The sequence below is a fragment of the Eufriesea mexicana genome, unplaced genomic scaffold, assembly GCF_001483705.2.
Source record: "Eufriesea mexicana isolate 0111107269 unplaced genomic scaffold, ASM148370v2 scaffold5272, whole genome shotgun sequence".
NCBI lineage: Eukaryota > Metazoa > Arthropoda > Insecta > Hymenoptera > Apidae > Eufriesea > Eufriesea mexicana.
This window is the reverse complement of record NW_016913264.1, coordinates 47,758-62,808: the sequence shown is the minus strand read 5'-3', so window position 1 is coordinate 62,808 and position 15,051 is coordinate 47,758. Positions and strand designations below refer to the sequence as shown.

General features: G+C 48.9%; 1 protein-coding gene across 1 annotated transcript in view; it reads left to right on the top strand.

Moving 5' to 3' along the window:
* brp (ELKS/RAB6-interacting/CAST family member bruchpilot) overlaps nucleotides 1–15,051 on the top strand; it is a 64,005-nt gene that overhangs the window by 15,472 nt on the left and 33,482 nt on the right. The window contains exons 2-4 of the mRNA XM_017906335.1: nucleotides 5,732–5,881; nucleotides 9,771–9,867; nucleotides 11,287–11,342. Coding sequence (XP_017761824.1) covers nucleotides 5,732–5,881; nucleotides 9,771–9,867; nucleotides 11,287–11,342 — 303 coding nt within the window. The remainder of the gene's footprint in view (nucleotides 1–5,731; nucleotides 5,882–9,770; nucleotides 9,868–11,286; nucleotides 11,343–15,051) is intronic.

Sequence of the window (15,051 nt, the reverse complement as noted above, 5' to 3'; positions counted from 1 at the left end):
TCGCTGGATTTAGGTCAGGGGAATTTGCATCGTCGGGACCCGACGGTGCAGTTTTACGTTGTCCTTCGCGTTTGACGTCATCGATTTCTGCACGCGTCACCCGTTGCATCGGGGGAATTTTATTGTTACGAGAGAAAACGAGGAGAAGGAAAGGGGGGAAAAAAAAAGCGAAAGAGGCGTCGCGACGCGAAAGGCGAGGGCTCCGGGAACAGTTTGTTCAGGACGAAACACGACAGGTTGCCTGCATAATTCACGATGGCTGCGAAAAGGTTCGAGCGAACTTATACCAAACTCGATTCGATTTATCATTTATTTACCATCGAACAATCGAGCCTAAGAGACCGTTCTAGTTTCGTTCGATAACTCGCTTCGCTTTACGATATTTCGTGCCGCTTCGAGGTCTCGCAATTTTCCTCGCGATAACTCATATCGTAATTTGTTACACGTACAATTTTATTTTTCTCTTTTGTATACGAAACATACATTTTTAGGAGAAAAGTGAGGATTTAAGGAATGCTTCTTTTTCAAATCAGCTGATTTCCCGCCGCAGACATTGAAGTTCGTGACGTCACAATGAAGATAAAATTGGTCTCAAAAGGAGAGAATAATTGTTGATTTATGAAAAATTAATATTATTTAATTCTGTTTAATTGTATCGAATTAATTCTATTATAACCGGTTACCTATACTAACGAGAAGTCATATAGATCACTTTGTCACCATTTTCTTCGCTTCATTCCCGTGTAACAAGGGGGTATAATAAATCTCGACACTTCCCGAATAATTCGGTCGCATATGCACGCAAAAAGCGCCGGACGAAAAAGCGAACCGTGTTTTATCGTGTTTTATAGTCGCGAGAAAAAAGAAAATGGTCGGCGACTACGTGCTTGCAACCTCTGGCACTTAACAATTACGATAACGTAAGGATATTACGTTGGTTGGACGCGCGCATACACACCGCGTGCATATCTAATTCCATGCTATTTATGATGACGATGGTATTAAACACAGGAGAAAAATATTTAAACGACATGCACGAGCCAACGGGAACCCGGAAGAGATCGATCTAACGTGCAACGACCCCAGAAAAATCAAAGAGTTGCCCGTACAACTCTGTTTCTTGGTAAAAGCACGCCACATTTTGCGACCTATTTCGTGTTTCCTTCTTAGAAACCTCGTTATCGCGTGTTCGCGGAAGGTTCTTCCACCGAGCTTCTTTCCCCGGCTTTATTTTTTCACCACGCGGGAATTTATGACGGAATAACGCCGATGAAAACGCTTTAATCCCAGCCGTAAACGCCATTTTACACGCGTCCTCCTCGTAAAGTCTCTCCTCCCGTTGTCTTCCACGCAACGAACCAATGGACTGGTGGATGCTGGATTAGGAACCGATAGTGTCTGTAAAAATCCCTGAAACTCTTGTTAAAAGTCCGCGCCGCGTGCTACAGAGGAAGGCGAGCGGTTAAGAGGATTTTTCCAAGTAAACGTACTTCCAGGCCTCCTTTCGTCCTCGAACAAAAGCGAACCCCCGACCCTCGCTGTCTCCGTCGCTCTAGACACCGTATTGTCCGAGGAGGAGTACCGTTTCGGCAGGTGGTCGTCGACCATTAACTCCCGGAGGCCGTGGACGACCGGTTGTTTTCACGACGAGGGTTACACGCGGCGTAAGAAGAAACGCCACCGTGAGATAGGATTTACGCGATCGTTAATAGGATCTCGTCTTAAGAGGGGCTTCGTTTAAACTTTAAACCCCCGCTTCATCTTCGTTCCTCCGTCGGCCGTGGCGCGTTCGATAGAAGGCGTAAACTGTGTCGATGGACGATACCGATCGCACCCCCGAGAGAAAGAGAGAGAGAGAGAGAGAGAGATCGGGTTCCCTCCGCGGCGAGGGTTAATCGAGGGCTAATCGTTTCGAAACCAGAACACGCGACACCATGTACACACCGACACCCCGAGCGATCCGTGACAACCTCGAGGGTTGCGCCGGATCGTTTGCGTCTCGCGTTTGCCTGGAAACGTAATGCTCGATTTTCGTTACCAAACCACCCGTTGCGACTCCATTTCCATGTATCTTGTTCGTGGCTACATCGACGCTCGCCGTCGTTTAAAATTATGATGGAAATGTTACGACTTTGCGGTGGCTAGGGAATATCACTAGGACTTTATGCGGCGAAACTGGGATTCTTACGAGCGGTGGATATACCGTAGTTAAATGCTCTAACGAAATATCGGATGCATTAGTTGCTCGTGTGAAATTCTAAAATAAAATTATATTGGGGTGGGAGAAAATCATTTGCGATTCCCCTAGAAATTTTTTATAGAACTAGCGTTTAGATTTAATTTTCGTATACCTTGTTCGTTGCTATACGACGCCGACCGTCCAATGTAAAATATCACTGGAAATAGTAAGACTCAAAGGTGGCTAGGGAATATCACTAGACCGTGGAATTGATGGTGGAATTGAGATTCTTATGACGAATGAAAACACCGTGATTAAATGTCATGACAGGATTGCGGATCTTGGAATAACTGATACGAAATTCGAATTAACATAAAATTGGGGTCGAGGGTGGATGGAATAGCAAAGAGCGGTATAATACGGAACCCGGAGCAAGGGATTCGACTTCCGTTTATGTACTTTATTCGTCGCTGTTCATCGTCGTCGGTGTGGTAAATTTTCAAGAGAAATACCGCGCCATGGCGGTTCCTAGGGAATAATACTAGAATTTTATTCGATGGAACTAGGTCCTTTATGGGAAATGGAAACATCGTTGTTTAATATTAATAGGAACATCAGAGCCGGAAATGACCGATATCAAATTCTAATTGAAATATAATTAGGGGTGGGAGAAGGATCGTTGGCGATTCGCGTTCACCTAGAAACGTAATGTCCGATTTCGGTTACCAAACTGCCCATTGAAAATCGATTTTCATATATCTTACCCGACACTAATTCGCGCTAACAGCGGAGTAAAATTCCGATAGAAATATCAAGCCTTACACCTGTCTGGAAAATAACGCTAAAATTCCGCCCGATGGAACTGGGTCTTTTACCGAGAATGGAAACATCGCTGTTAAATATTAATACGAATATCAATTCCAAGGATGACTGCTACGAAAGTCCAATTAAAAGAAAATTAGGATCGCGGAAAGACGAAGTGGTATAAGAGAGAAATCGCGGAGGTAGATTCGATTTCCGCGTATATATTTATTATTCATTACCATTTATTCATTACCACTCGACTTAGCCAGTGGAGCAGAATTCCAGCGGAGATATCACGCTTTACCAGCCTCTAGGGAATAACACTAGAATCTTATTCCGCGACGGTGGCTCGCTCGCGGAGAATTCCCTCATGGAGAATTTATGGGGAAACAACGCCGTTAAATGTTAACCGGAATATCGGATAAACGGATCACCGATGCGAAATTGCAATTAAAATAAATTTAGCGGGTATGGAAGGATGAAACGGCAAAGGGCGGCACAATCGAGAAATCGGGGCAGCGTGTGGCAAGTAGGGTAGGAGTGAAAAGGGGAATTCGGCCATGGCTTGGTGGTCTGATTTCGTTATGGGGGTGACTGACGTCACGGGCTTGGTGGGGAGCTCTCTCGACCTCCACACCCTCCCTGTGGCACGTTGTCGTTGCCTGCTCGTACGCGAAATCAGGTCGATCGTCGCTATTGAACGGCTCCGCTTCCGGTCGAGCATCGTCTCCGGCGTGGCCTTTGGCTCCGCGACGACGAGGCGCGAAGTTTGTTAACGCGTCGTCGTCACGTATGAATACGATACGCCACACTGACGAACGAAATTACGGCTTCCGCCTGCGATCCAGCCAGCTTCGATCGTCCGCTTCGCAAACCGCTTGTAATTTACCGCAATTCGATTCTCACGCTTTTAAACGGAATTAAAAATCCACCGATACCACCTCGCGTTGCGTCAATCGATCTACCGCGGTGCCCGCTTTGGTGTCCGAAGCGTCGCCCGCTTTGACGTCCCTCGGTGTCTTCGACGATCTTTAAAAGTTAATTGAAAATCGACACCGACCGATTTCCTTCGACTAAAGTCGAAAAATTCTTCTGTCCACTTACACGTCCCATTCGCGATTCGGTCCTAACTAACAGCTAAAGCGGGCACTGCTGCAATTCCATTTCCACCCTCCATCGTTAATTGTCTGGAGATTAAAAATTTTGGTACGATCGGGTCTCGCGCCCAAGTCTGGACTTAATCGTGAGGCTCGCCGGTTAGAGGTGTCGATGGAAGGCGCAAAGAGATTTTATCCCGGCAAACGGGAGCCGGTTGTTCTGGCGTGAAGTGCACGCGAAAACATACTGCTCGTAATCATCCGGTCTGCGGGAGCGTTTTTTTCGTCAGTGTGTTTCCTTTGTCCGACTGGCGTCGCGTTGTCGTCATTAACGATGCCTAACGAGCTTGACGAAGGCCCTGGAACAATATCCACGAAGGCAGAGTCGAGTGGGAGATTGAGGCAGAAGGAGGCGCGGCAGAGAGCGTCGGCGAAGACGAAGCGTTTGAAAAGGCGAAAAAGCAAGACGTCGACGCGGTGGAACAGGGAAGACGAGGATAATAGAAATATTGAAAGTTGTCCGGGAAAATAAAAGAGACGTTAACGCAAAGGCTGAGTGCGGATGGAAACTTCATGTAAAGCTTATAAGAAACGATACAAAGCCCGAAGAAGGGAAGGCTCTTTTCCGGCGGACGGAGGAGGAGGAGGAGGGGGGAAAAAAAATGTTAAAATCGAGAAAAAGGGTAGCAGAAGTGCAGCTCAAAGGGGGCGCATAAAGGAGAACGCGAAGAGGGGTCAAAGTGATTCGGTTGAAGATCCGGGAGAGCCAAGGGACGGGGCAGGAAATAGGGGAGGAAAGATGGCGGAAAAAAGCGTAAAAGGGGCGGAGGGGGGAAGAAAAAGCTTTCTCGAGTCGCGAGTCCAAAGGGAACGTGCGCGACGATCGAACTTCCGCCAGAAATATTGACTTTGCACGAGCGTTCCGTGCAAAAAGCTCTTCCTAGACACCGACTTCCCTTTCAACCCGTAATCGGCCGATTTTCCCTCCGTTTTGTCCGCTCTCCCTGCTCCCGACAACCTTATTCCGCCTCTCTCGCGCCATTCTTTCGAGCAAACAGAGCGAATTTATGCCAGCCGCGTCCCGAAGTCCGATATCATCGAGTATCGTGATACTCTAAACGAGGATCAGGCAACACTCGACTACGAGATTCGGTAGACGATGTATTCCGATGCTTTTTCCATCGAATAAACCGTGCTCCTCGCGACGGACTTTTACACAGTTCTCTTATTCCCCGTCTTCCCTCCTGTTCCCCTTCATTTACGTTTATTTTTCAATTTACCTAAAATTCGAGTATTCACGGGATACGTGAGGAGAAATAACGAGAACGGCGTTCTCGAAAGGGTTACGAGGTTTGCGTCTGGTCGTTCGATCGGCTAGCTAGCCGGTTTCATGCTGCGAGCAGTTTCGCGTGGCTCGAATGCACGATTATCCGTGTCGCCTGGGAAACGCCGACCTTTTTATCGTCCCGTGCGAATGCTAGGGAAATAAGGAGCAAATTCGAGAAACTCCGCTTGTAAATTTCATAACGAGAGAAAATTGCATCGGCGTGGTGCAAGCGGGTACCTACGCGTTTCCCTGTTCCCCGTTAGAGCGATTAATTGGCCCAGATGCACGTGGTCGTTGAACGATCCCATTCGTTGCCTGTTGCAGAAACAAAGTATGATGGTTCGCCAACTGGAAGAGGAGCTGAGGATGCGGATGCGGGGGCCGAACGTGGAGATGCAGCAGCAAATGGAAGTTTTGTACAACGAGAACGAGCATCTGACGCGAGAGATCGCCATACTTCGAGACACGATCAAGGTAAGTGGTTTGTCTGCTCGTGGGAAAGAGAATATCGATAGGAGGAATTTTCAAGCTCGAACTTTGCATACGCTCCGAAGAGGAACGTTATCAATCCTCCTCGCTCCAGTTCTCCCGCTTATCGCGACACGAGCGACACGATAAAGAGAAGAGAACGGAAAATGACGAAACACCAGGTCGCCTCCATTTTTAACTGCATCGTTTCCACGATAGAAAACGTAACCCTGAACCCTTCGCTGCAGAATACGGAGGATCGGTCGCGACCCGTTCGCCCAACGTCTGCCCGCGGAAAATAATGAATTTCGAGGGAAGAATGGAGCTTCGTTGGCTTTCGTTCAGATTGGAATTCGCCGGAAGAATGGCGTTCACCGGCTCGGGATCATTATAATCGCGAATAATGGGGATGGAAGGCGCGAAACGGGAGCAAAGGCAGAGGCCGGGTCGCGAATTTCAAAACCTTCGGCCATCTTTTCGTCGTACGACCTCGTTCCTCTCGTTTCCGGCCCTCTGTCGACGGTACACACCCAGCAGACCCGGGTATTATCCGCGTCTTGTGCTTTGAAATTCCTTCGTCGCCGAAAGAACCGGAACCCGACTTCGTGTCTTCGACGTCGAACGAAAAATTCCGCTCGAGTATCATTTTCACCCGACGTCCTTTCACACCTCTCCTCGTCCTCTCCACGCACGGTGTACTACCCGTGAGATTCACGAAATCTCGGCGTAGACTCGCCGGAAGCTGCCTAACTATCGTCAATCCATCGAAACGATCCAATTTCGCCGGGACGCAACACGCCGACCGTGTTTCCACCGGAGTTTATTGATCCAGCCCGGTTCAGAGGACCCGTTGGATCGCTTTCGGCGCCACTGGGTGGCAGACTTAACGGAGTTATTGCGGGAAGCTGATAGCCGGCGTTGCCAAGATTTCCGGAAGCATCGCGAACCGTTGGCAGACAATCGGTCGTTTACCTCGAACAACACCTAAACCTCTTGTCTATTTCGGTTGTCCGCTTGACGCTTGGGCGCCCGTCAAACCGCACCCGGTAGAGATTAGGCGAACGAGCCGGCCGCTAAATCGCTTGTTTCCTGTCAAAACGTTGATTAAACCGAGCCCTCCGATTATCTCGTCCGTGCGATCGCTGACCTTAATTCGGACAGCGATACCGACTCGTCGCATCGGGACGAGTTTCGTCGCCAGCCAATTCCTCTTCGCTCCTCTTCGCTCCTCTTCGCGCACGTATCTTCCGGTACCGAATCGTGCTTACGAGGAATATTCCACGAAATCCGTGGGGAACGCTAAAACTTTAGAACCAATTCGGAATACTCGAGACGAGGTATACGACAGAGCGAAACGAGATAAGGAACGGAAGATCGGCAGCGAATCGGCCGAGCGTCGATTGAAAATTCCGTAGAATGAGTTAGGGCCGTGTCCTCGGCCAAATGGTCGCGTAGACAGGTCAAACGTGCAACGCACTGGAAGCAACTGGTCGCCTTTGGCCAGTCGCCAAATTATGCAGCCGCTTTCTGGCTACGTCCCCTCGGCCTTTATTATCGAATGCGCCGATCGTGGCCGGGTCCACCGACACCGGCCCTCACTTCCGGCGTCGTTTTTCGCCTCACGAGCCGCCATCTCGTTCCTCCTTCGAGTCTTCGTCATCGATCCGCGGATATCGTCTCCCGGACGATGCTACCGAACCTCGCCTTCCTCCGCCTCGTTCACCGACGCCTCTGCCTCCGATTTCCTCTCTCGATACGTACGAAATTCGAGAGAGAAGCATGTCTCTCGCTAACGACACGTGCACCGGTATTTGCTGCTCGAGTTTCGTTCCTCGAGCAAAGAACAAGCTAGATCCATTCTCCCTTTGGTTCAGGCTGGGCAGAGAAGATTAGAGCGATCGAGAAGAAATCGATTCTGGCCAATTATATGACCAGAGATTAGGAAGCTCGGCTGAGATCGGTATGCAGGAATATTTGCAATCGGTAACGTCGTTGTTGCTTGCTCGGATCGATGAGTAACGGAAGGTCGCAGTTGTTGGAAAATCGTAGGATGTATTTCGAGCGTGTGCCTCGCCGAATGTCTTCGTTTATTGAACTTAGAGCGTTTAACATTGAACCGGCTGCATTTATTTTCAGCCGCGCCTCGAGAAAGCTTCTACGGCCGAAAGTCCATTTAGTCTGCGCAGATGGTTTTTGCCTTCGACTAGCGGACAAATAATCACGGGGCCCGAAAGATCGATTGTTTGTCGAGCGCGGAACATCGAAGATTAACCAGGAAACTGCCGGGAAAAATCGCTTATTCCCCTCCTCCGATTTTTATCACGATTGCGGTTGGTCAGAAAGTACGGAGGCATTTTTAGCGTAAAATAGCAGCTATTTGTTTCGTCGGATAACGCGTTGAGCATCTTGACCTAGGATTCTTGCTGTCTCGTGAGCAGCTGCAGAATTTCATCCAACGTTGCGGTTATATTTAACGCTGTAGTTATCGAACAGCATGGTTAACCTAAAATTCTAGCTCCGAATATTATTTACTTCTTTAAGTATTAATAAAAATGCATAGAATTTTGCTATATAGATATATTATGTACAATTTAAAAAATAAAAATTCCGAGGTCGGCCATTTTGACTGTTCTAACACTAATAGGTTATGAACGCCGTTTAAAGCAAAGCAGCGCCACCTAGTGCGAAGATCCGAAATTTCTCATTGGTTAACCCTCGTTATAATTCGTACCTTTCTAAAAGAAAATTGCAGACTGCTCGAAACGCGAATAAAACTTTCTGCAGGAAAAATTGCACCTAGTTATCGCGAAGAGGTACCCTAAAATTTGGAACGAGCATGGAAAATAGCTGTTAATCGAGGAACACGTGCGAAAGCATCGAACGATATCGGCGAGATGGCGAGGTTGGACGCGTTTTCCGGTGACGGTGCCTAGGAAAGGAAGAGGGAAGGCCAGCGGGTGTCTAATTCCGGGCTAATTACGTTCCTGTCGTCAAAGGGGCGGTCTAAATTCGTTATACCGGCGTCAAGCACCGCCACTATCACCGGCGACGTAACACAAATCGAGCATTTTACGGTAAAACAAGTCGTGCCTCGTCCTTTCTGCCTCTCTGTCATCCAATTCGACGTCGGGGGCCAAGGGGGACAGAGAGAGGGGACATCGTCGCGTCTTCTTCGCGTGTTTCAATTACGGTCACAGCGGCGTGGTTGATTAAAGAATCACGTGATTCGGTTAGCAATTTTCAATCGCAGAAATTGAAGTCGATCGTCGATGCGGCGCTGCGTTAGCTACGAGAGCTCTTTCACGCGACGATGCTCGATCGCGACACGCGTTTGCTAGTCGAGAACACCTGAAATAAAATTCGAAATACCCTTTCCCGTGAAGAATCCTCGTTTCTCTCAGCGACCAACCCCACGCATACGATACATACGATTGTTATTCGTCGCACTCGCATCGCGATACGAGCATCGTCGCGTGGAAGAGCTCTAAACCTTCCATAACTGGCCATTTGACCCATCGCATGATCAGCCGTAGCATGCAGTATAGCGTGAAGCATACATACGGAGCAATGAATCATAGATACATCGTGGAACGAATTTTAAAACGCAAATTTTAGAATCAGCGAATCTAGTAGGGTGAATTTAGCGTTTCACTCGCGATGTATCACCGTCCCATTAGTCGCCTCGTTAGACGCAGGATTATCTTCGGTAATTTGGCATGGATCTGTTTCCTCGCGAGCATCGGGATGAGGGAAATCAGCAGAGGCAGAGGAACGAGCCGACGAGCTTGGATATTTTTCAATTACCCCGGCGAAACGGCAGTTAAAGCTCGTAGAGATCGCGTCCCCCGGGGGCAACCTAAAATGCGATTCCACCGTTTATTTTTTTCCATTACAGGAGCTGGAATTGAGAATAGAGACGCAGAAGCAGACCCTGCAAGCTCGAGATGAAAGCATCAAGAAGCTGCTCGAGATGCTCCAAAACAAGGGGATGGGTGAGGCATTCCATTCAAATTCTACTTTCCTACACAATCGTCGTCATTTTTACTAATTAACGTCTCATTCGTAACGGCATTCCAGGTAGTTTCTGCAAACACGGAGCTGAAGTGAGAAAAGAAGAATTAAAACGAACCTTCTGTTCCCTTTCAAAGCGAATCCCGCGCAGTCTACCGCCAACGCGGTGGTGTAATTTCGAAAATTCGCAAATTCTTCAGGTCACTTCAGCTCCGTGATAGTTCGATATCCTCCACTAAAATATTTCATCTTCTAGTGAAGAGTATGTGTGACCATTCTGCAGATACCTACTTATCCTCGTGCATCGCATTGTAACGTCTCTAGCGACAGTGACTTCGTTTGAGTTAGCAGCATCACGTGACACATTAGAAATCGTCAAAGATCCTTAAGTGGATGAAACGACCCTTCCCGTTGCCACGAAAACCGAACCCCCGAAATAGCGAACGATTAACGAAATTCGACGAAGCCGCGTGTGCATCGCCGGCAAACACGTCGTCGGTGAGTTTTGCGCGCGAAGCAACGCAACGCGCCAGCGCTCGCTGCGTTCTCCAATTCCCGGGGAAAATGTAATTCCGCGATATTGCGCGTCGCGTAACACGCTTGCCGCGTAATAACCGTAAAGAGGGTGCCGGTAGAGCAGGACAAAGCGGCCAGGCGTCCAGCGAAATTTACACGCGGGTCTTCTTCGCGCGCAATTCCGCGCGGTAACCGCCGCGTAATTCTCGCCCGCTCGCGCTGGCTAATAATCGAAAGTTTGTCGCGCGATCGTAGCGTAAAGCATTCGCAAGTGGATCGCCGAGCCGGTCCGTGCATAGAACGTAGGCGAATTTATTTGCGAAACGGCGTGCTGCGCGCACGAAAATACCGTCGACTTTCGCTGTGACCGAGATACGGGGCTGGTCCACCATCACGGCCCGTTCCATCACGGTTTAAGGCGAAAATAATCTAGATAGAGAAGGAAAGAGACCAGGGAAACCCATCCGGTTTTCTACCAAATACTACAGGTTAGACGTTTAACTCGATCGTTCGCCGCAGGTTCGCCTTAGGTAACGAGATGCTGAAAATAAAAATGGCACCGATTATTCCTCGTGGTAGCACGTAAGAGCGGAACGCGGGTTGTTAAAAACGGGAAGCCGCAACCACGGAAGAGGTGTTTAGAGAAAAATAAAAAAAAAAAAAAAAAAAAAAAAAAAAAAAAACGATTTCATCTCGTAACGTTCATGAGAGACAAAGCCTCGAAAAAATCACGCTCCCCCCCACACGAAAATCTCGAAGAGAACCGTGCCAAGAGACCTTTAAAAATTGATGTTAAATCGTGTAAAACGCAGACAGAGACCGTCCGAAAATCTGGACACCGAGCAGACATCCCAAGAGCTTCTCGTTGCTTTCTGCTGTTCCAGGAAAAGAGGAGGAAAGGATCATGTTCCAGCAGATGCAGTCGATGGCCCAGAAGCAGGTCCTTAAGCTATTTCTACCCATGTCGGCATATTCATATACATATATATATAATTATTATTATTCTCTCTCTACATATATATGTATCACTACCACTCTGATCGACGATATGTTATTGTCACGCTCATCAAACGTATATGTACATATCATGTATCGTTCGTCTATCGCGAGACCATTGTACACGCATCTCGCTACGCAGAGATGCGCGTGCACACGCATATTACGAAACGGGATCGACATTCTTATATTTTCTCTTTACCATCTTGTTCTACTATCTCTCTTTTGTTTTCTCTTTCTTAAAGTCGCTGCCCAATGTTGTGACGTAGTTTGCTTGCAAGTAGAGAGTTATTACCATTGCGCTGCCATTGGCTTCAGTTCTCTTGCCCCGTGTCATCTCACGCTTCAGTACCCCCCGCCCCCCGCCGCCGCCGCCGCCGCAGCCGCCACCACCACCCCCTTCAACCCTGCGTATGATAATTCACGCCGCGCCGTAATCGTGATCCCATCACGAGCCACTTTAACCCGGATGAAAAGGGAAAACGGACCTATTCCCCACGAGAAGCCAGCTCACCCGAAAATCACGCGCTTTCCTTCGCTGTATATGTATACGTATGCATATCTGTACATATACCCGTGCAGGAGAGTACCGAGCACACGGTGTCCCGTTTAGACACGAGCATTTTCGCGACCGACAGAGATCCCGGTTCCATTCCGTTCTAACCATACACGCGTGTGGTCGTTGGAATTGCGCGAAAATTACGCGGGAAAAGGGAAAGCCCGACATGTAAACGACACGGTCGCGAAGATGTGCATCTCCGGCTCGATTACGCACGAACCTCGCACGAGATCGGTCTCATCGGCCACAGCTTCTCCCAAGAAAAAGGCCGGACGTAACGGGTATCAGGTATGTGGTAATTGAAGCAAGCTGACAAGGGCTGCCTGCTCAGGGAGCACCCCCGCGTCGAGTCGCGTTTCGAACGATAGGAGCTACACGAGACCTCGCATCGCGTCGGATTTGGACGCTTCCCGCTGCTTCTCGCCACCTCGCCGAGCGGAACAGAAGCCGATCGGTCGAGATTACCAGCGTACATCCTTGGCCCACCTTCGTCGACCCATCACGCTTCCGGTATCCGGGAAAAACAGTCACGTTCAAACACGAACAGCACACGTTCCAGAGGAGTACAGACACACGAACATGGCCCAATGTCTTAGGCACGTGTACCGCCGCGTTCACCAGCACGCAGAAGCACACGAATACCTTCAACTTTCACGCTTGCACGGCACCAACGTGCTTGTGGACGCTCGTGTCCCGTGCACGCGTGTCCCTTCTTCCGGTCTGTCACGCGAAACGTCCAAAAGCTCAGTGAAATCGGCTGCAAAATTCCGAAATGGGGTCATACTGTCATCCATAGTCTTCGTTTTATCGCGAGCCTTCTTTATTTCGTCTTTGAATCATGGTGTCTCAAATAAGGAGTGAATAATCTTGAGGAGTATAAAATAATTGATCACTCGAACGATTAATAAATCGATAACGAAGGTAAATAGAGTAAACTGAGCAATTTCAATGAAAAGGTGTTGAGTATTGGATAAATATTTTCCGGTCGTTCTATATCTTCCGTCAAAAGGGGTGAAAACGAAGATCATTGGTCCCGAGCTTTTGGACGATTTCCCACCAGTGCTCGGAGCAGCGCTTATTCTAGTAGCATCCTATATACTGTCGCTATTTCGCTACCACCAGTCACCGTAGCAAATATTTGTATCATTACCGCCGTTACTATTCCACGAGCACCATCGCCGCCATGTTCTCTCGCATACCTCACGTAAATTCGTATGTTAGAACAGTCGTAGCCGTTCCCGAAACGTCGTTCACGTCCGTAGCTCTACACCCCCAGTAGCCTGATCTCGGATGCGAAGTCGCCGTGGTGAACGTGCAGGAACGTCGCAAAGCCGAGGGCCATTTCACTGCCGTAAAACCTAACCCGGGCCGCGGGAAATATTCGATTACCAGTGATTTTCCGGGAGCTTCCGTGGAAGAAAATTTCTGCGAAAAGTATTCGGAAATGGCGGCCTGACGGAGCGTCCTATATTCGCCGGGGAAAAATTCGCGGAACGAGCGAGGGCCAGTAAAATATCCCATTAGTATTCATCCTTGGCGGAGCAGTGGAATAGTTGCTCGAGAGTCAGACATGCTCGACTCGCAACACGGCCGTGCACGGGCGGGAGCTGCGCGCTAAGCGCAACAAATTCAAGCACGAAAAGTAGTTCAAGCACGCGTGCCTGCACAGGGTAACGAGGAGGCCTGTAACCGGGAAACGCAGCTCGGACCCTCGGAGGAAGAAACCGGGAGTATAATTGGGAATCCACGGCGACGTCGCATCCGTTCGACCACCCTCCGACCTCCCTGCATCTCCGTGTATGTGCCTGCGTTTAGATCTAGGATTTAGGTGAAGTCTACGTGGCTTGAGTGGCAATTCACGGATACTTAGCGAGAGCGGGATTCGCACGGTCGTGGACAGAAGCGATTCCGAGAAGTGATTCTCGGAGGGTCATAGACACGGGCCGGACAGAGCACGCATCGGGAAGAAGTACCTTTTAACCGACACGTTATCGTCACACACCTTCTTCTCTTATTCTTTCTTTCTCTCTTTTTCCTGCACCGGAAGCGTGCACCGCCAACGGGTGCACCCTTCCATCGTCGCGTTCGGCCATCTGGGTCGGACACCGTGAGCGAGATATCGAAACGGACAATGCACCAGCACCGAGACCTGTCTCGTCACCGATATTTTTCTTCTGCCGTCGACTTAGTAGCACCTTCTTACGGCTCTCACTTCTTCACCCTTCCATTCATCCTCTTCATGACTGACATACTTCATCCCCGAGAAAGCAAATGGAAGAAAGGACGCTGTATTTCTGTACCCGCAGCCGATACGCGACGTCGCATAGGATGTGGCGCATCTGCGATGCTATTCGCGTGCCACATGGTTGTAGCAACGGGCGCCGATAACGCTAAGATCGCAAACGAGAATCGAGTAGGTTCTCGCGCTGAGAGCCGGGTTTTATTTTCAGCTCGCTTTCGCTCGTGAATTTTGTTGGACCAAGGGATCGATCGATTCGTCAGAAGTGGTTTATTTTCGCTCGAACGGAGGACCACGCGCGTTTAATCGAAAGATTATTTGCTTCGCAGACTCGTATCACGATTAACGAAACTGCACGAGGATTATCGTGTGTCCAGGATTAAAATTGGATTAGCGAAATAGAAGGAGGTTATGCTTCTTTCTCTCTTTTCTTTTCCTTTTGTTCTAGCGACGCATGCTTCTTTCAGTCGCGGCTGTTAGGCTCTTCTCGCTTCTCGATTTACCTTCGATCACGGGACCCGAAGCTTGATCGAAGAGAAATTAGAGGCAAAGTGAAACGCGTCGGAAAGCCAATGAAGTATGTCAAGCCGTGGTTAAAATCCTTGACAAAGCATGCGACGGAAATCAGTCTCTTAGAAACGGGAAATTCAAGAGCATAGAATCTCACCTTTTCCCCAAGATCGTCCCTCGTGATCGTTCTCTCTCTCTCTCTCCCTGTGTTGCTCTCTTTCTTTACTGTCTGCCTTTTTCTCTTGTTCTGTCTTTCTCTTTGCACCCTGCGGATCGAACGACGACTGTACGAGACGTCGACGACGAGGACTTCGGCAACATAAAAAAAAAAAAAAAAAAAAAAAA